This window comes from Diceros bicornis, chromosome 3 (assembly GCF_020826845.1).
Source record: "Diceros bicornis minor isolate mBicDic1 chromosome 3, mDicBic1.mat.cur, whole genome shotgun sequence".
In the NCBI taxonomy this organism is placed as follows: Eukaryota; Metazoa; Chordata; class Mammalia; order Perissodactyla; family Rhinocerotidae; genus Diceros; species Diceros bicornis.
Window position 1 is genome coordinate 26,798,689 of NC_080742.1, and position 21,829 is coordinate 26,820,517.

The 21,829-nt window shown below is 35.9% G+C and overlaps 2 protein-coding genes across 2 annotated transcripts in view; one reads left to right on the forward strand and one right to left on the reverse strand.

Moving 5' to 3' along the window:
- The window catches only part of ZNF804B (zinc finger protein 804B), a 508,035-nt gene that overhangs the window by 31,530 nt on the left and 454,676 nt on the right, over positions 1-21,829 (forward strand).
- Positions 780-1,541, reverse strand: TEX47 (testis expressed 47). The gene has a single exon (XM_058525064.1). The coding sequence runs from the start codon at positions 1,539-1,541 to the stop codon at positions 780-782; it is 762 nt and encodes a 253-aa protein (XP_058381047.1).

Genomic DNA, 21,829 nt, shown 5'->3' on the forward strand with positions numbered 1-21,829 from the left:
GTACCCTGACACATCCCTAGCACCTGGCAAATGTCTGTCATGTGAAGGGTGCTCAATAAATGATTTTGCATGAAAGAGTACAATGCCTTCTGACAGTATATTTTCTGGTCATTTCAAAAAGATATTGTGTTCTTGAGCTTTATAATGGCCTCAATATTCTTGATTATGTTGTCCAGAATATGTGAGCTTTGGAACTATTTTCAAAGTTTAAGTTTTACTGTTTGAAATCAGGATCCATACAGAGATTGCTCCTTCACTTGTGCTCTTAAAGTCTTTCCTACATACTACTATGATAATAATGATCATATTATATTATATTGTCATATTTACTTTTACACATACTTGCCTCTACCCTTATGTTGCAAGAAACTCAAGAATAATATTTTTCCCCTAAATTCTGTACTCGCAGAACACAGTACTGTGTGGTGACAGCCAAACACTGACTTGAGAGAAGGAATGAGAATCTGAATCAAGTGTTTGTCGTTTTTCATCCATACTTTTCTTTAAAAAATTGTCATTCTATCAAAATGATGTTAACATTTGAGAACTTATTAAACCCCTTCATCTGTTAAAATAATGTATTGAACTTAATGTCAGAACAGATATTCAAGTTTAGCTTAACATACTCTGTAAAGATTAGTATGTTACCTTTGTATATATTGTGGTGTTCTGTTTCTTTTTTAAAGAAAAGAGTAACTTTAGAGATATTTTCCTTTTATCTAAGCAGCATAAATTTCTTAAGAGATTTGACCACATCGACCACATCACCACTCTTAATCCTAGAAACGGGAGGGAGCGGGCCATACCACCTCAGAATCTGAAGTGATATGTATGGGTTTATTATACATGTTTATGAAAGTCTCTGTGTCCATGAATTCTTCAGATTTGCATAAGTACTTTATTATTTGTTCTGGGAGGAGTAATTCCGGTACAGCCTGGTGCAAGTTATCGCCTGGTCCTTTGGTGCCCACTTTAACAGTCTTAAAAAGATGGAGTGCCAGTTTATGAGTTTGGGTGAGAAACTCTGTGATGACCTCTTCTAGGGACTGTGACTGTGTCACGTCATCGAGATACATTACTGGCACTTTTATTACTGAAACATGCCATTGCATGAAGAGCCTTGTTGGGATGTTATGGGACACGACTATAATTTTCATTCCTTGGATAAAAAATTCTGTTTCATTCTTTTCACGGTTAAGATAATCTAAGAGAATTTGGTAAAGAGTACCATTGCAGGACTCAAGGATATGCAAAATGGAAGTGGGATATAGGAGCAATAATCCTGTCACTGCTTCTCCTAGGTGATGTTTCAAAATTGACTGAAACACTTGTTCATAGTATTCAGCAATATGTTTTTTTTCTGTGTCTGCTGTTATCTTGGCCACTAGAAACATCCTATGGAGAAGGAATTTTTTCAGCTGTAGTCTTTGCTTCTCTTCCTGAAAATGCAAGTAATTGCTACGTGGCACTTGTGGCATTAGAAGAGATTCCAATGGAAAAGTTCTTCTGCTCGTCTTTCGAGTGTGGACTGGGAAGGACATGATGAGTCCTAGTTATTCTGCTAGATGATTCCAGTTTTTAGCTTATCACAATATTTACATTATCAGGATACCTCTTCAGTGATGAACTCTAATTTTCATTTCTTCTGAAAAAAAGAGTTTACTCATTTGTCAAATGCTACTGAATAGCAAAATCCCTTCCCAGTATTATCAATAAATAATGTCTTTGAAATGAAAGAGAATGTTAAAACAAGACTCAAATTATAGAGTTTTTTTTTTAGGTTTACAAGGAAATAACTAACACTCATATTCTAGGAAAAAACTCTCCAGTGAACTGGGGAGTGGCGAGAAGAGAGAACTTAATCTAGAGTAAGTTCACTCTGTTTCTGTTTACATTATTATTTTCTCCTTCAATTTATAGTACATTTTTTCTCAGCCCCCATCCTTGAATCACATAACACACACTGACACACACACAGACACACACACGGGGGTAGGGGGGAGAGAGAGAGAGAGGGATATATTTGCTGACAGTCACTGACAGTAGCATTGGCATCACAATAAAATATCTTTTCATTTATGTAATGGTGATTACAGATTGTCCTTGATTAGTCAAATGTAAAAAATGCTATTTTTATGGTAATTCCCCCTGTTTCTTTTAAAAATTTAACTAGTCAATAAAATTTTTTAAAAATCTGGGGATCTCTTAAATACTAATTGGCTTATTTAACCTTTACTCAGTACACTAAAAGTTAATAGTGTTACTTGGATAATAAAGGTAAACCTTTGAACTAACTGGTTTTGATTCTTTGTTTTTTCTCTTATCAACAAACCTCAGAAATGGCTCTTTTTTCTCCTTTGTTGTTGTTGTTGTTGTAGAGGTCAAATAAAAAATTCTGTTACTTTTAACTTACTCTTCTTACCAATCTCCTTTTCTTCCCTCCACGTCAACTTAGCGTTTCTTTCTTTCTTCAAGTGCTTCTTTCTTTTTCCCGTCCTTGAAGTCCTGCTTGTCCTCCATCACTCTTCCAACTGCCAGCGTCCTGGGTGCTCTCAGCTGTCGTGTGTTCTATTCTGATTTCCATAGTGCCTTAGTGAGTCAGAATGTCAGTGGTTTTAAAGGGCCAGAGGGCACTGACAACTCCCGTTTCTTAATTTAATGAGGGTGTCTCAACAGACACCTCAACATCACGGTGGAGGAAATGAGGGCTTCTTTTCTGGAATGGTTTATTTTTAGCCAGGGTGCCTTTGTAAGTCAGATAGATGGTGGACCTTGACATCTTCCTCGACATATTCTTTTTCTTTTTCCTTTTTGTCCACAATTTATAGAAGAGGAAACTAAAACATGGATTAGTTGCGTATCTTGTTTACAATTGCAATATGCTCTCCACAACCTCCCCACTCTGTCTACCTAGGGTAAAGAGGTACTTATGCACTAATTAAAGACTGCAAGAACATATCTGATTCTGTGTAAATGTGACTCTTATAAGAAAGTTCTTCTATAGGATTTAATTTTCTTAATTTAATGTGAATTTGGGTTAATCTTTAGAATAAAAAAATAATACCATATCTGAAAATTGCATTCATGTGAGTTCTAAACCATAATTTTAAAATAAGGTTGAAAAACACTTTAATTCAATTTTTAATAATTAAACCTTAGAGTACTTTTTTTCCCTCTAAGGTTTGTGTTATCCAAACTAATGATCTGGTTTTAGTAACAAACAGTGATAAATTATCCCAGAAAGTGGAGGCTAAGAGGTAACTTAATTCTTTAATTGTGTGGTACATAAAAATTGACTATAATTCCTCACTGTGGTTCATTTCATCATTCCCTGAAACGATGCAGTCTTTCCCAAGATGCACAGAAACTTGTCATTGCCCGGTCTAGGGACTGCTCTCACCCACGTTCTTCTTACTGCTTTGCAGAATGTGATTATGTTGGCTATAACCTCGTTTATGGCCTTTTCTCCTCCTTGGTTTCTATGACTCTGTACTTCCCTAAATTTCTCCCCAAATCTCTATTTCTGGCCTAGCCCAATTCCTTCTCACACCCAAATCTGGGCAATACTGAGGCTCTGTGCTCATCATGCAGCTCTTCTCTCCTTCCACCTCTCTGCCCAATTAGCTCAGCACCATCTGTGTTTCTCTTTCATGAGGTCCTTGATGTCACACTTGCCTCCAAATCATGATTGACGTTGCTGACTGACCCGAGAGTCTTTCCTGCTGAGTCCAGCTGTGGACTCTTTCTCAACATAAGGCTCAAGGCAGATACAACTAGTTTGTTGGCATTGACAAAGAAGAAAAAACTGAATTCCCATTCCAGTATTTTCTCTGTACGAAAGACTCCCAAACTGTGATCTTATTTACACCTCTTCTCCTTGGATGTGCCTCTATCCTTTCAAATTTAAATGCAATTTTAACTATTATTTTCTTTATATTTCTCTTTATAAATATCCCATTTGTGTCTCAATTCACGTTTTCTCTCTCATGTCCTAGACCAACCTCCTTGGTCTTATCTTTTCATGTTTCCTAAAGGTTATCCCTCAACTCTATTCTATTACTAAGTCTTTTAACCCACTTTGAAGTGTATCATGGGTTCTTGACTTCCACCACTTCCTTCGTAGTCCTAGCTCTTTATTTAGATTATAATGAGTCTTCTCAGCTAAGAGCATGAAACTGTAAGACCTTATGATACTCCTGCTTCATAAAGTTCAGAAGATACTAATTTTACAAAGTCTTCCCTGTTTACTTCTCCTCTGTAGAATGCTAGAAGAGGAGCTTCTGCCTTTACCAAGTCCAGATTGATTTCTGGCATTTATTTCCAATCCCCAGTGATGAATTATTCCAGAGAGAAAGTGGGGACATGCAACTGCAAGATTTGTTACCTAACACTGTCATTATCAAAGTCAGCGGGAGAATTTATAGAGCATTGCTATGCAGAAAACTTTTTTGAGTGCACAAACTCAAATTAATCTTTTATACATAGGTAAGATTCTTCCTCTTCATGACACCATTTGTATCTACAGCACAATTTTTCTACTCTTTCGCCTCTATAAAAAGGAGCTCAGTTGTGATTTTTCTCCTCACGTGTGCTTCTTGTTTCCTTTTTCTTTCATATATCTTGGTTCCTCCAATATAAACCTAATAGGAAAATGATGATTTTTCATCATTATAATTCCTCATATAAACTACACAAAATATCACTAAGCCATCCCTCCTTAAAAGAGTGATAATTTCTTCATTTTTGTTGGCTTAAAACATATGAAATTGTCATTTCTATAAATTAGACTGTCTGATGTTGAAAATTTTGTGTGGTTCAACCTAATACATTCAGGAACAATAGTTTTTACCACCACAGATAGTTTGACCTACATTTTCCCAATGTATTTTTCTAGTTTTCAATGCATTTTTAGTTGTTGAGTTGCTTCTTCGAAACTTTAGTTTCATTGTCACATGGCTATCTGAAACATTTAAAGGCAATTTACCTTGTTTTCCTGCCTTTCATGAACCACCCTCTGAAGTGTCAAGAGAAAAGTTCTGAACAGATAGGAATAGAAACAACACAGAATTTGGATAGTTTTTGATTGCCTGTGGTATGTAATTATAATTGTACACCCTCCTTTCAATGGACACTCAGCCTTTGAGTTCCCAGATGCCACAGTCTTTGTGTTCCATCTATTAAGGCCAGTTATTTACCCTCAGGTGGTGACTCAGGCTGAAGAACTCTATCTATCCAAGGGGTAAAGAGACATCAGTGTTTTTCCTCCCGGAGTGATCTGTGTAGAGTAGATATCCAAGTTCAAACAACGGACAAGTGTCAGAACCTAAATTGAAACATGATGCTGAGGAGGCTTCTTTCAATTATTCTACCTATCCCCCCTGTTATCCAACTTATCTCACACAATTACACAACATATGTTTGTAACTCTTATCAAGCAGTGCACCTTAATATTCAACTATATACTTTATGCTCTGATTTTATTCTCTGGAACCAAATGTTTATGAAGAAACAAATTCCCATCCCAGTGTCCTTTTGTCTTAGTAAGGCAGATAGAAAGTATTAAAAAGATTCAATTCCATTAATTATTTACCATGTGTCATTCACTAGATACTTTTACCCATATTAATTTAATCTTCACAACAACCCCATAAGGTAGATAAAAATTTTGTCCACGGTTTATAGAGGAGGAAACTAAAACATGGGGTGTTTAAGTACCGTGCACACAACTCAAACATGCTCTCAACAACCTCCCTTCTCTGTCTACGTAGGGAAAAGGGAAGATAAATTATCCCCTCTCTATCCATAGTCACAAAGTCATTCTTTGTTCCTCTATGCATCCTCTATGATATGACAATTCCTCTTGAAATGGAGGATAGCTTATGGTTTGGAAAAAGTAAATTGAAAGGAAAAATCTTACATCATACCTGTGGTTCAACAAAATTGATGTACTGTCTTTATCTACTCATTCATCTTGGATTTATCTATACCGTTGGTGTGCCAGGTAACATCATAGGCACTATAAGAAACATAAACATGGAAAACACTTGGTGCCTAATTTTAGGAGTTTAAAGTCAAGTGGGGGTGATGAGATAGATGTCCATGAATCACCACAGGGCAGGGAAAAACATAATAAATACCACGTGAATGATGTTCAGTAAAAAGGGTGGCCGGGGTTCCTTGGAGAGCTTAATGAAAGAGTTCTTATCTGGGCATGGTCTTCAGGGAGCCAAGTTGGGGAGTGGCTTTCTTCTTAGATACATTTCTTTAGAATGCGAGGCTGTGCATTAAGTGAACTTGATTTCTTGCTGGAATACCAGATCCCACTTTATCCTTTCGCTTGTGCTCATGTACTAGAGAAACAGAGAAAACTCCAAATCTCTTCTGCTAACTTTTTCTGTGTTTTGGCATATCTAAGGAATCAGCGTAAGAGAATTAATGGTTTAAATAAATGGCTAACAACGTGGGTAGAGCCTTTCACTAAGAGCACATACATAAACTATTAGGTAGACAGAATTGACTTGATTTAGCAGAGCAAACCAGATTGAGTTAGGTTACCAAATCACTAGATATTTGAAGATTTATAAAAAAGAAAACTAGATTACCTTCTCCAGCATTGCCCCTCTTTGCCAAAAACATGCAGCCATGTTTGGTAATTCTTTATCAAGGAGAGCGCAGCTAGGAATAATTGGTTATTCAATTCAAACATCTAACATAGGTCTACTATTTGTAGAAAAATGTGCCAGACACTGTGGAGATATTTTTATGAATCAGATATTGTATCTACACATGAAAAATTCAATTCTATTAATGGAGCTTAAATTCTCTACAACTATGTTCAATATAGGGCTGGAGAGAAGAAATATTACAATAAAGACATAAACAATAAACGCTGAAAACACAAAATGCTAGGACAAGTAAACCTGATTGGAAGAATGAGTATTTAAACTGGACATACAAAAAGATATGATTTGAGTGTGGGGGTGGGGAGGGTGGGAGAGAGATGGGGATCAGGGAAGGTAAAACAGACTCTGTAAGCTTGAAGCATGAAGGACAGAGGGCATACGTTACTGAGTTAAGAAATATGGCACTTCGTTAGGCAAATGGCAGTGGTTTGGTTTGGTTAGGGTGTAGTTCTCAAACCGTAGAACCTACGGGTTTGTTAAATTGCACATTCCTTATTTCCAGCTCTAAAGAGTCTGAGTTAGCATGCTTAAAGTGAGGTCCAAGAATTGGTATTTTTGACAAGTGTTCTCCCAGGGTCTCTATTTCACTTTAAGGAAAAATGGGCTAGCTTATGGTAATTTAAACCCTGGCTGTCTATTAGAATCATCTGGTGGAGAATTAAAAAAAAAAAGCCAGCTTCTGGTTCTTCTTTAATTGGTGTGGACTGGAACTCTAATATACATATTTATGAAGCTTCTCCAGGTGACTCTAAGTGTAGCTTGGAGCAGAACTGCTAATTAGGCTGGAGGGTGAGCAGAGGGGAGGAGTGGAAGAGGAGAAAAAAGGAAGCTGCAACCAGTTTGTGGAGGACTCAGATGCCGGGTTCAGAGGTTTGAATTTTACTCTGTGGGTAGTAGGGAATATTGGGATTTTTTTGAATGCCTATGATCACAGCTCTGTTTCCGAATGTTGCCTGTGAAATGCAGAGGAATTAGAGATGGGAAATACTGGAGGCAGCCAGAGCACTTTTAAGAATTCTGCAGTTGGCAAATGAGTGCTCTTATCTTCTGCCAGTCGAAGAGTAAATTGGTTCAGCTTTTCTGGAAAGCAATTTGACGATATGGGGATCATGAACTTAAAAATTTCATACTCCTTGACTAAGTAATACGTCTTCCAGATATATTTCATACAGAAATAAAATTACTGACAAACATTTTAATGTAAAGATGGTTATTGTGGGAATTAAAAGAGAACTTTGAAAAATTGACTAGACATATTAATTATGGAATACTATGGTGCCCTGAAACTATTTTTGAAGAATATTTTAAATGCATGGAAAAACAGTTATTCTCTAAAGTAAATAATTTAATACACAAAATTATTTATAGCATGTGATCCCAATTTTGTTTTAAGAAAGATACAGAAACCAGAGTAAAGAGAAATCTAGCCAAATATTAAAATTGGTGGAATTTGGTGGTAGTATTTGTTTTGCATTTTCCAAATTTTCTAAGCATGTCTACATTATTGTTCTGTTCATAAAAAAAAGTAACATTAAAAATTAAGGCTGTGCCGGTGGCGCAAGCGGTTAAGTGCGCGTGTTCCGCTGCGGCGGCCCGGGGTTCGCTGGTTCGGATCCCGGGCGCGCACGGACTCACTGCTTGGTAAGCCATGCTGTGGTGGCATCCCATATAAAGTGGAGGAAGATAGGCACCGATGTTAGCCCAGGGCCGTCTTCCTCAGCAAAAAAAAGAGGAGGATTGGCGGATGTTAGCTCAGGGCTGATCTCCTCACAAAAAAAAAAAAAAAAAAAAAAAAAATTAAGGCTGTGGTGATGATTTGGCGAAAGATAATGCATGTGTTGCTCTGTTTGTGAGTCTGGGATAGTCTAGCTTGAGAGCCTGCTGATGGGTAGAACTTGTAAAATGGCGGATCTTGGAGCAGGTTGAACAAGGAGGATCAATACTCAGGGATGTCTGGACATACTGACTTAGAGTCAAGATGGGAAGACATAGAGATGAAAGATGGAGCAGTTATGAAGACACAGCCCAGGAGCCTCAGTTCAGAAAAACCTTACATGAAGTCAGATCTTTGTTTGCCTAGCCTAAAGCATAATACTGAGAGAAAGGTGGGTCTTTGAAGATTTTAGCCCAGTTGGACAGTTAGAGTCTGAACTAAGGCAGTTGTTGAGACTGAGGAGGATATGCAAGTCATCACCAAGGTAGACATGACTTGATCAACCAGATGTGGGAGGTGAGATATGCAAGGATTTAAAAATGACTCTGTGGGCTTGAATGTTAGTAACTGCATGGACCAACTTTTTTAAAAATTCAGATGGAGGATAGAGGAGAAAGCCCAGATTTGGGGGAAAAAAAATAGTTTGTACATATTATGTTGAAGTGGAGTTGCCATAGAAACATCCAGGTATAAATGCAATTAGAGTCTGGAGATCTGGAGAAGTCTGGGTTGTGATGCAAATTTGATAGTCATCTGCATTGAGGGAAGAGTTAAAACCGCAAGAACCAATGTAAGATAATGAAAGGAAAGAAGAAGGTGGAGAAGAGTATCCTGCAGAACACCTAATTTTAAGACGTGGGCAAATGGGAGCCAATGAGAGAGGCGACAAAACATCAGAGATAGGTGTAGAACTAAGACAACACAGGGCCATGAGAGTCAATATAGCAGAAAGTTTAAAAATGGGTGGTAGTGGTAAACTTCTAAAGAGAAATCAAAAAGCTTGAGGACTGAGGTGTAATGTTGGCAATTACAAGTTTGCTGGAGACTTAAAAAAAAAATAGATTCAGTAAAATGGCTGAGAGAAGCCAGGTGGGAGTTGTTGAGTGAGTCAATGTAGAAAAAGTGGTCAAATTGTAGAGCACTCCTCAAAACGTGTGTCAGTAAGAAGAATGAAAGCACTCTGATAGTAAATTATAGAGGAGGAAGATTATAGGGTAATTATGCTACAGTGATGCTAGGTTTTTCTCTATTAAAAACTAGCATGCCGTTTTTTTCTAAACTGCCATTGTGTCCAGCCAGGAAGGTGGAGTCTGAAAATGTATGCTTTGAAAATATTTTAAGATCATCAGTTCTGTACAGAGATTTTGGAGACTACAGATAACAGCTAAACTCTGAATTATGTTTATTTTTCCTCTTTTATCAGGTTTATTTTCTGCTTCTTTGGCAGACAGAAGAGCTTTAAAAATATGACTTACTAACACACTGCTGCACATTATGTCAGGTGACAGAAACACAAATTCTTACTTTTTCATAACTTTAAAAATCTTTGAGTAATAGCAAAATTGCTTTCCATCTACAAAGATAATTATAATTGGAATAATATCTTCGTAATTTCAGTATAAGTATCTACTCTGGTCTATATAATCTATCATGCTAAAACACATCATCAATAAGTTAATATCTATTTTAGTGCTTGCTTTTGGTTTAACTTTGATCAATGTGCTGTGCGAAATGGAGAAAATTGAACTAATAGAAGTTTAGAGTTGGAAGGGATCGTAAAACCGCTGACATAACATATTCCTTTTATAGATAAGGAAAATATGGCACAAAGAGGCTAATTGATATTACTGCCCTCAAGTTGCTTACCTTATACCAAGGTTGACAAAAACATATACACATGAAATACTGAAACAGCGAGGTGGTATTTCTTACTAGAGTACTTTTCAGGAAATTTAATAGATGTTTCAGTAAGTAAAGTGATGCTAGAGCTATACAAAAAGCAGTTATAGGAATCTAGATTTTGTGACGCTCAATAGAGAACCATTGAATGTTTTTACACAGAGAAGTAATATGATGGGTGCCATGTTTAATAGTGTTAAAAACTGTATTCAGGATGTTTGGGAAGGCAAAATCTTAGAGTCAGAAATGCTTACTAAAATATCGTTGTATCTCATATATGTAATGAGGATTTAGGCTAGAATTTCAGACTTTATAAAGTATTTCTTTTTAAGGTAAGAGTAATGTTAATCTAAGTCTAAGTAACTATATCATTTTTATTTCATGTAACCAGAGCAGCAATATAGTAAAAAGAACATAGTAAAATATTTTTTAAGCTTGGCTATACCCTACATATCTAAACAGACTTTCTTTAATTTATCCAACAAGCCTTTATTATCCTGCAACCTTTCCAGCTTACACTAAATTTGAAGCCCTTTTGCCTATTCTAATTCAGGACAATTCCATATTTCTTCAGAAACTACACCCATTAATATTAGCAGTTGTGGACATTTCAGAGCCTCATGGGATACTAAATATTACTGTTTTAGTATATATAATCATAAGGGCAATCACTTTTTGTGAAGTGAGTTATAATATACTGGGGTGACTACTTCATTTGGGAGGACAAATTCCCAGGGTCTACAGTAACATCACTGTGGAAGGGTGTAGGCATCTGGTCTTCCATCATCATCTTTCAGTGCTGGCATCTGCTAGAGATGCATGAATGCCTTTCTGGCGCATGCCTCATCTGTCACTCTAGTTCCTTGTCTCTACAACAGGCACCTTTCAGCTACATATGTGCCACAGTTGACTTCATGAAAAAACCATTTCAATATGGTACTTATTCCAGGAGAGTTCCTAAGCAAAGCTATCTTGGACTCTGTGTGCCTTTGTGTGCTGAAATATGGATAAATAATCATTTTGTGCCTCTTTTAGCCTTGAGAGGTTCTAAGTATCACGTTTTATAAGATATTGGCTGAACTAACAGGAAGGTTGTTAACTCCTAACCCCATGATCAAGCTAGTAGAAATAACTATGATTTTTGTGTGAATATTTTGTATTCTTATAAAACTTCTCACTTTTCAATTGGCTAAACCACTTCCTTTCAGTAGTGATCTAATCAGAAAAAAAATCTAACTATTATTAATACAAGATGAATAAAAGCATAACTATAAAGGCAAAATTCTCAGAATCATATGATAAGTTTTAGGGTCAAATATTAGGATAGTTTGGATCACCCACTCCTTAGAATTGTCAACTCTTTTAGCCAAACAACTTGAGTATCGACTGCACTTGCTGTGATTATATTTGCTTAGGGTTATAATTTTGAGAGAGGCTATACTTTTTTGGTTATGGTTTGATAGGAAGGGTAACTTTTATCATAAACAGAGCTGAAAGTGTAAGAATTTTCACATTTGACAGTTTTATGGAAGCTTTTTACAAGGTAGAGAAATAGCCTGGCCTAATCATTGCTTGATGGGTTAAATCTCTAATCTACTTTCCAAAATATGGTACCTAACTACCATGGAGCCATATTCGATGTCTGTCTTATTTGTGAGTGTGTAACTTTTCAATATTAAGATAGCACCACAGTAAAGAGAAAGCGTGCTTTTAAGCTTTCACTCTTAACTAAAGGCCTATTTTGGATCCCAGGCTCAAAGCGTTGTGGAAAATAAACTCATATTTAATAAGTTTCCAGAGGTAGAGGCCAATGGTGTGACTTGTGTTCAGTATCTCATCCTTAGTTGTTAGAAATTTGCCTCCAGTGATGTATTTGAGAACCAGGATAGTCTTATATTTTTTATAAGGTCATTCTCTAAGACCTATGCCTCATAAAAGGAGGGAAATTCTTCTTGGTCATATTTTTATTATATTGGACTCCAAGTGCAGGTCTCTGGCCTAGTGCACATCTTCTTTGCTTTCAACAAGCTGTTTTCTTTGTGAATTAAAAAATAAGGAATTAATAGTTTTTTTGACTAAAGACAACTTTACGCTTATAACTTATAGTTTTAAAAAGCTAATCTTTAGAAAAAATAAAATCTTTTCAGAGAAAACTAAAGCATAGCCATGCACTGCAAAATTTTAAAAAATTATTGTCAGGTTGTGATTGTTATTCTCTATTTGATTTATTAATTTGTTTTAAGTGTCATATTTTATAGTTAAGCCATTTTTATATAATGAAATATAAAGGTGAGCAACAAAAGGAACAAAAAGAAGCTTATGTTATGAAAAGTAAATTAAAGAAGAAGAGATTTGTATGGGTAGGGTGACGGTAAAGTGAAATAAAATTCAACTATACTGTCCAGGGAGCTAGATTAAATCTTGAATGCCTTATGTTACATGAGTAGAAAAGAAGTATCCCTCTGAATACTTTATAACGTCTGAGTGGAGAGAGTGTTGCCACAACGGTATCTGGGAAATACATCAGTGTGTCTGAAGCCAGCATCTATTTATCTTAAATTAATCGTTTTTTCTGAGTATGCAGATGACAATCCCGGTGCCGGGTGCCAGTGTCTTTTTATTCATGGCGCAGATAAAACTGGAGCTCCCCTAGGCTGGTGAGAACTACACGGTATGAAGGATCTCCAGCTGTTACTCTTCTGTAAGATTATGGACTGCGTCTTAGATTTTTCAACATTATTTTGAGGTTGAGAAGCAGTAAACAATTGTTTTTAAGATAAATCCTTGAGCACAATTAAGTCTATTTTACCTTTTTGTCTCCAGGAAGGTATAAGCAAGGTGTTCTAAATATAAGGCAGCATTGTTTCTCCTTCACAATAAAATTCTCTAGTCAACGGAGTTCCTATAACTGAAGTGAAAAAGGCTCCACTGTGGTGCTAAACTCTCTAGGTGCTGGGACCCTGCTGTCAGTGCGAGCTATAGGGTGAAGGGCAGTATGGTTGCTCTGACGCAGCTAACCTCATATACCCATATGACACCACATCGCAGGCTGAGCAATTTCTCTCTACCAAAATGTGGACTAGACAAGTGGTTTGGTTCTTTAAATAAATAAATAAAAATAAATTTTAGAAAAGTAGAACTTATTTCCTAGGATTTGTCAGTAAGTGTTATATTATCAGCTTGCCTGGGGTAGAAAGTCAAGTAGTGAGAAGAGAGTGACGTCTCCTTACCTCCAAAGTGAACAGTTTACCAGTGATTTAACCATCTTCTCAATCCTGCTTTATGTCTCCAAAATATATGTGCATACGTACATATTTGTCAGGAGAAAGACTTTCGACATTGTGACTGCTACCTGTGAGAGATATATAAAATTCAATCAAATGTTGTGTAATGTGCATAGGAATTGTAGTCCTAACGGAAAGAAAGAATCTGAAAAGAATTCAGGACTGAATGAAGCAGTGACTCAACATGTTGTATTTAACTAAGTGGTATAGTTTGCAGGATGACAGTTAATATAATTTTAAAACTTAGGTAAGGGTATGAATAAATCTGAAATATGGTCTATGTGGGTTTCAAGGGTTTTGAACCCAATACTCATTAAGTTATGAAGTCCCTCTTATAGACTATGAATAGAGCTCAAGGTGACCCTTACAGGCACTGAGAAAATCCAGTCAGCAACTAGATTGAAATCCCCGATTGACATAACAACTTCAATTGGCTGAGAAGGTAACCCCAAAACTGTTTGTAGTGAAACTGTTTAAATTGAAATCTTACTCTGTTGTATATAGTATTGGTACATAAGATTTTATATATGGATACGTAATCTACTATAATCAATCTACCTACCTACCTACCAACCTATCTAATCTATTTGGTTTATCAGACAGGCAATTTTTCAAGGTATTGCCTTTAAAGAAAGGAATTTTTAAATTGAGCTAGTGATCAATTGAAATCTCCTACAAGGTACTATTAAAATATGTAGACTGATAATTTGTAAATTGATGATAAAAACTTAAGTGAGTTAGGTTTTTGAATTTGCAGCTTTAATATTAAGCTTTAAAGCCAAACTAAACCTATGAATTGTACTTTTCTATGCATAAAAACTTCTCTCAAGGACACAGAAATACTTTTTATTGTCAACATTGATTTGTCTTCTCTCTTAGAAAGTGAGGAGATAGCAGTCAACACTCTGAGTTAGTTAAGAGTGAATGCCTCCTGCCCAGGTGTTCTCAGCTTCTTAGCTCAGTCGGTTCCTCTGGCGGCGGAAGGTCACCATCTTCAATAATGGTGGTCAGCCCTGCATCTCAGAGAACAAGGCTAAGCAATAGGGACCAACATGAGAAACGGCTCGCATGCATTCTGGCCTTTATTATTTTATATGACACAGGTGGTGTACATTTCTTATAGAAAATTTAGAAAACAGAGATAACAAACAAGAGGATAATATTCACTTCAACCTCGTAATCCAGAAAAATTAACATTTATGCATATTCTGTGATTCTCTTCTGTAATTGCAATTGTGTACAAGTATGTGTTTAGTTTTACATGTAGAGGTAATGAGTTTTACTTAACACACATTACTGATGATGTTACACACACACTCACACACACATGCTTTTTTCACCTTGTGCTGTAGTTATGGTTTTTTACCTTCCTTTTCCCACTTAAAAACATATGATGAAAGCCTTTTAGTGTTAATAAAACATAAATATTAAAAGTACATAAAACGTATATTAAAAAGCCTGTGTAAAAGTATATAAAAATTATAAAAAAATGTTAATAAAACATAAAACAAAGCAATAGAATTATGTTTAATGGCTGCATAGATTCCAATGTACAGATGCATTTATTAACCAATCCCCTTCTCTTGAGCATTTTAAATTGCCTACTTTTTTGTTAAAATAAGCAACACTGTGTGAACATCTTTGAATCTTCATTTTTGTTAATTCACTTCACAATTTCATTAAGGTAATTCCAGATTTGAAATATGATTAGGGATTTTGTAAGGGTTTAGACAAATTGTCAAGTTATCCTCCAGAAATATGAAGCAGTTAATGCCCAGAAGTTGCTTTGTAATTAAATTCTGAATTTATTCAAAACCAGGTATAGCAAAGAAATTACTGACTCTTGGGATAAACTGAGAAATCCATCAAAATTATAATGCCACATCTCAGAAGGTTTTTTTTTTTTTTTAACATTTTTAAAAATAAACACTGATATTTGTTTGTTACCAGAAACAGTTGAGTTTAAGATGTGAGATGCTCCTGTATTAATGTGACCAAATTCAGCAAAGGCCCTGCCATTACGTCAGGTCTTTGCATTGGGGTTGTCAAAAATACCAGTTTGAAAGTTTTTTGATTATTGTATACCAAGCAACAATGTCTTTTGTTAATGCATTCTCATATACATTGAAGATCTCTCCCTCTTTCTCCACTGCTCTGTTACACAGATGCTGCTAGAGTAATTGAAATTAGGTGGGATACATCCTTAACTCAGCAAAGATAGATTTCATAGTATAATAGTTGGGAACATAGGAATTAGCCAATAATCTATCCCTATGAATCTGAGGAAGACTGACCTTCATCCATTCCAAAAGGTGTTTAATTTTTTCTATAAAATTTCCAGTAATATAGTGTCCACTACCTATATTAAAAATAAGTGTGCACCTCACCCACTGGGATGGCTACTATAAAAAAAACAACCAATTGGGGCTGGCCTGGTGGCATAGTGGTTAAGTTCGCATGCTCCACTTTGGCAGCCCGGGGTTCACTGGTTGGAAGCCTGGGCATGGACCTATGCACTGCTCTTCAAGTCGTGCTGAGGCAGCATCCCACATAGAGCAGCTAGAAGGATGTACAACTATGACATACAACTATCTACTGGGGCTTTGGGGAGAAAAAAGGAAGAAGACTGGCAACAGATGTTAGCTCTGGGCCAATCTTCCTCAAAAAAAAAAAAAACCCTCTAAAAAAAAAAAAACAACCAACCAACAAACAAAAAAAGCAACAGAATATAAGTGTTGGTGAGAATGTGGAGAAATTGGAAGGCTTGTACACTGTTTGTGGAATTGTAAAATGGTGCAACTGTTATGGAAAATAGTGTGGAGTGTCTTCCAAAAATTAAAAATAAAACTATCATATGAGCCAACAATCCCACTTCTGGGTATATATCAAAAGAATTCAAAGCAGAATCTCAAAAGAATATTTGCCCACTCATGTTCATAGCAGCATTATTTATAACAGTCAAGAAGTGGAATCAACCCAAATGTATATCCACAGATGAATGGACAAACAAAATGTGATATGTGTATACAATGGAATATTATTGTCTTAAAAAGGAAGGAAATCTTGTCACATGCTACAACATGGATGAACCTTGAGGACATTATGCTAAGTGAAATAAGCTGGTGACGATAGACATGTATTTGATGAGGTATCGAAAGTAGTGAAATTCATAGAAAGAGAAAATAGAATGGTGGTTACCAGGGGCTGCGAGGAGAGAGGGACAAAAGGGGAATTGTTTAATGGGTATAGCATTTCAGTTTTGCAAGATTCAGAAGTCCTGGAGATTGGTTGCACCACAACGGGAATATACTTAATACTGAACTATATACTTAAAAGTGGTTAAGATGATAGATTTTATGTTATGTGTTGTTTACCACCATAAAAAAATGTTGAAATGCAATGTGAATTATATCTCAATAAAAAAACCCTAAAAATATGTGTTTCCCACAACTATTATCATGTAGAATTTTTAAAAAGTATCTAATTCCCCATGTGCAAAGTTTAAAAATAGTTTTAATTTGTTATTTTGTAATTTTATTGTATTCCCTTATCCAGACTAAATAAAGTCCCTTAATATAGCTGTTTTTACACAGGGTCAGTTTCTTCACGTTTTTGATATAAATCTTTTTCCTTTACCAATCAATGCTATCCATATTATTCTGTAGAAATTCAACATAAAATGTATCTTGGACAAAAGCTAGGCATAGAAAATAAGCTTACTGTGTTAAATACCAGAAACCCGGTACAATTTTTCAGGTCCAAATTCTTTCCTTTTTAGACTGTAAGTTAGAAATATTCTCAGGGGGCCAGCCCCATGGCGTAGCGGTTAAGTGCGTGTGCTCCGCTGCTGGCAGCCCCGGCTCAGATCCTGGGTGTGCACCGACGCACCGCTTGTCAGGCCATGCTGTGGCGGCGTCCCACATAAAGTGGAGGAAGATGGGCACAGATGTTAGCCCAGGGCCAGTCTTCCTCAGCAAAGAAAAGAGGAGGATTGGCATGGATGTTAGCTCAGCGCTGATCTTCCTCACAAAAAAAAAAAAAAAGAAAGAAAGAAACATTCTCAGGATGCACATAAATTTATGCACTTTCTTATCTACAGAGCATGGTATCTTTTAAACATGCTAAATGAGTTATATAATTGTTATAAATATGTCTACTCTAAGAGCCCGAGCAAGAGTCCTATAAGTATGATTACTTGGGTTTCTAAATGCTAAATAGGAATGGTGAACTGCACAAGGTTTTGTACTGTACTCCTTGACATGCAGAGCTAATGCTCCATCAGTGTTAGCACTCAGAAAGAAACAAAAAGACTTCTCTGGATGTGTGAAGATTCTGATTTGAGAGAAAGGTGTGCAGAATTGATACTTATAGCACTTATTATTGGCTCTAATATGTTACATACTCCGCTGTTGGATATTGGCTAATATTGCTAAACGTTGTATTTGGGAAATTTTTTGTCAAATGAGTTGGACATTTCATGTTTCTTGAAAAAAAAGAGTGTACATACTTTTACACATTTCCTAAAATCAAACAGTTTAAATAAGGTGTACATTTATCTATTATCTAACCAGACTGACTAATAAATGAAAGAATATAGAATTCATAGAATAACATATTACGGAGTTTCCTCGACTTAGGATGGGGTTACGTCCTGATAAACCCCTCATAAATTGAAAATATGGTAAGTCGAAAATACATTTAGTGCACCTAACCTGCCAAACATCATAGCTTAGCCTAGCCCACCTGAAACATGCTCAGAACACTTATATTAGCCTACAGGTGGGCACAATCATCTAACACAAAGCCTATTTTATGACAAAGTGTTGAATATCTCATGTACTTTAGTGAAACTGTGCTAAAAGTGAAAAACAGAATGGTTGTATGGGTAGAGAGTGTTGGTAAGCATATCGGTTGTTTGCTCTTGAGATCACGTGGATGACTGGGAGCTGCCGCTGCCACTGCCCAGCATCACGAGAGAGTATCATACTGCATATTGCTAGCCTGGGAAAAGATCAAAATTCAACATTTGAAGTAAGGTCTCCTGAATAGCTTGTCGCTTTCTCACTATCATGAAGTTGAAAAATTCTAAGTGGAACCATCGTTAAGTTGGGGACCATCTGTGTTTTAATTCTTATATCACTCTGTTACAAAACAAATTTATTTTTATCCTGAAGTATTAAGTTTGATGTGTAAACTTCTTGGTTACATGCATGTTTTTAATGTTTATATGTGTGTGTGTGTGTGCAATATGTTTATATTTTTTATATGTATAACTCTCCTGGTTATACAAACATATAAATCAGTCTCTCTCTTTCTCTTTGTTGACTTACACACAAAGACACACACACACACACACACACACACACACACAGGTTAATGATGATAGCACTTGCTTTTTCCACCCTATGAGATTATGGTAAATTCAATAGAGACAATTTAGTTCATTGAAAAGACCGTGGATTTTATGTGAAAACAAGTTTGGGTTCAGGTCTCGCCTCTATTTTTTATTACACTTGGATGCTTAAGCTATGAATTAAATCTCTTAGACAATTTTCTAATTTTTAAAGTGGGAATAGATGGCATTACCTACCTACAATTGTTGTGTAGACAAAACATGGTAATATTAAATGCCTAGTGTTACATCTGACATGCAATAACAGTTGTGTTTCTTCTCCTTTGTTTCCTAAAGGGAGAGTTGCAGTTTTCACTTCTATTTCCCCTTGCTTTCCTTTATACTACAAAAAAGACTGTCAGGTTCTTAAATGAAGGAAGATGAGAAAAAGTTTCAGCAGTAACCTGTTTTTCAATCTCATCTATTAGTGGAATGGGTTCTGGGTATCCAGGTGGGAATTAAACTTGTCTTGCAAGTTTCTTGGTAATTTTTTCATAGCGAAATTTCTCATGTTGTTGATATAAACTCATTTTTCTTTAGCAACCTATGCTATCCACATTATTCTGTAAAAATTCAGCATCTCAAAATATCACTATAACTTGGACAAAAGCTAGGTGTAGAAAATAAACTTACTGTGTTCAATACCACAAACTCAGTACAGTTTTTCAAATCAAACTCCTTCCTTTTTAAACTATAAGTTAAAAATGTTGTCAGGATATGTTTTTATTGGTAATATGTATATATATTTTAGACTGTAAGTTAGATATATTCTCAGGATATATAGTAATCATATATAATAAACATACATATGTATATGTGTATATATATGTTTTGAAACAATCTGAAACTTACAGAAAAGCTCCTAGAGACCTCTGGCCAATCCATGAGCGCAGGAGCCCCTACATCTCAGTGCCAGCAACTGAGTTGAATCCTTTCCACACTTGAAATTTCTCTGACTTCCTTACCCAGACAATCCAGGATAATCTCTCTGTTTTAAGAGCAATTGATTAGTAAACTTAATTACATCTGTAAAGTTCCTTTTGCCATATAATGTAACATATACACAAACATGACACAAGTCACAAGGGCATGGCCATATGGCAGGGTGTGTGTGTGGGGGGCTCACTCTGTCTATCCAAGAGTTAATTTAAAACTGTTTCAATGTCTCATTCTTCATCAAATTTCAGTTTATTAATTTATATCATCATGGACACGTGGATTCCTTTTTTATTCATTACTGCTTCATTGTTTGTTACCATCCCACATTTGGCCATAGGAGCCTTTGCAAGCTGGCTCTTGTATTTATTTGACATGTCTCCCTCATTCTTTGAACACTTTCTTGCTTTCTGGAACAATAGATAGTTGTTTCATCTTGTGCTTTCCCTGGCCCAGCCCTGTTATCAGCTCTCTCTCCAAAGAGCCCTAGTTGCTTTTAGTTGAGTATGATATTCAGAAATTAGTATCTGGGCACTAGGTCTACCAGTTGCTATTGAGGTGAAACTGATTCCAGGTCCTTCTCAGTGGACAGTTTACACACATACACAAAGACACACACGCACATTTACATTGATATTTCTATATTTATGCATATTGAAAACCATCAGTTCATGTTGATACCTCCAATTCCATTCATCACCACAGGGTGTGTTCTAGTTTTCTCTCTTTTCATATTTGTAACTCCTTTCTTTAACAGCAGGAAACTTGGTGCTTTCTCCCGTGTAGATTACTTGTATTCACCATGCTTGAGCTCCGTCTTTCCCTGACAAGCTGCCCTCTGCACAGGCGGTTAGCGCTGCCCCTCCTCATGGCTTTATGACAGAATTGTCCTTGAAGGGAAAGGGAAAGGGTAAAAGAGAAGAGTATTAGAGCCATTTTTTTCTGTTTAAAACGCTTTTTATTATAGTTGCCTTTGAAAAAACAAACCTTTTATTTTAGATTAGTTTTACGTTTACAGAAAAATTGCCAAGTTAATACAGAGTTCTGGCATACCCCACATCCAGTTTACCTGTTGTTGAGATTGTTCATTAGTATGATACATTGTCAGAACTAATGAACCAACATTGATACATTTTTATCAAATGAAGTCCATACTTGATTAACATTTCTAGTAACATTTTTAAAGGGGAGAAAAAGATTTTATCCAGGTGTCTTCAATTTACCCTTTATCTTCACTGTAGTTTCTCCCACAGGACTCAATTGGTATTCTAACAGAGGAATACTGAAATTGCTGATGTGTTAGGAATTCCCTAGGAGATCATCCTCCTTATTTATGGAGTTTCTAGGGTTTTGCTACAACAACCTATTATCTGTAGCCCAGCATGCTTTTTTTTACTGGACAGATAATTTTGTGAGACAAGATCTGTAAGGTACCTGGCACAATGCCCAGGTCACTTTATGTGTCAGGCACCAGAGGCACAGTGTTAGGGAGCTATAGGTTTTTCATTGGCCTGCAAAAAAAAAAAAAAAAAAAAGTTGAGGTCAAGAAAAAAATTATTCCCTGGAAACTGTGAAAATAAAATGGCAATATCTAAATGAATAGATGTTTTATTAAATGTCTATGAAGCGTAACATGTCAACTTCATGAGTTGTTAAATTTAGTGTTCATAAAAATATTATTATATTTTAAAACAATCTTTAGGTTAGATTTTCTACAAAATGATTGCTGAGAAATCAGAGCTTATCCTAATTAAATGAATAACTTATAACCAATAATTTTAAAAGCAAAATGATAATAGTAATTATGTCTAATATTTTCCCAGCTGAAATTATTTTAATGTGGGATGGGAATGAATATTAATACACTTGTTAGGATACCTATGACAATCATAAAAATTTCCTACCTAGCATATCATGAGTG

What these genes read in the sequence shown, in the direction of transcription:
- TEX47 (XM_058525064.1), bottom strand. Translation starts at nt 1,541, where the DNA reads ATGTCCTTCCCAGTCCACACTCGAAAGACGAGCAGAAGAACTTTTCCA.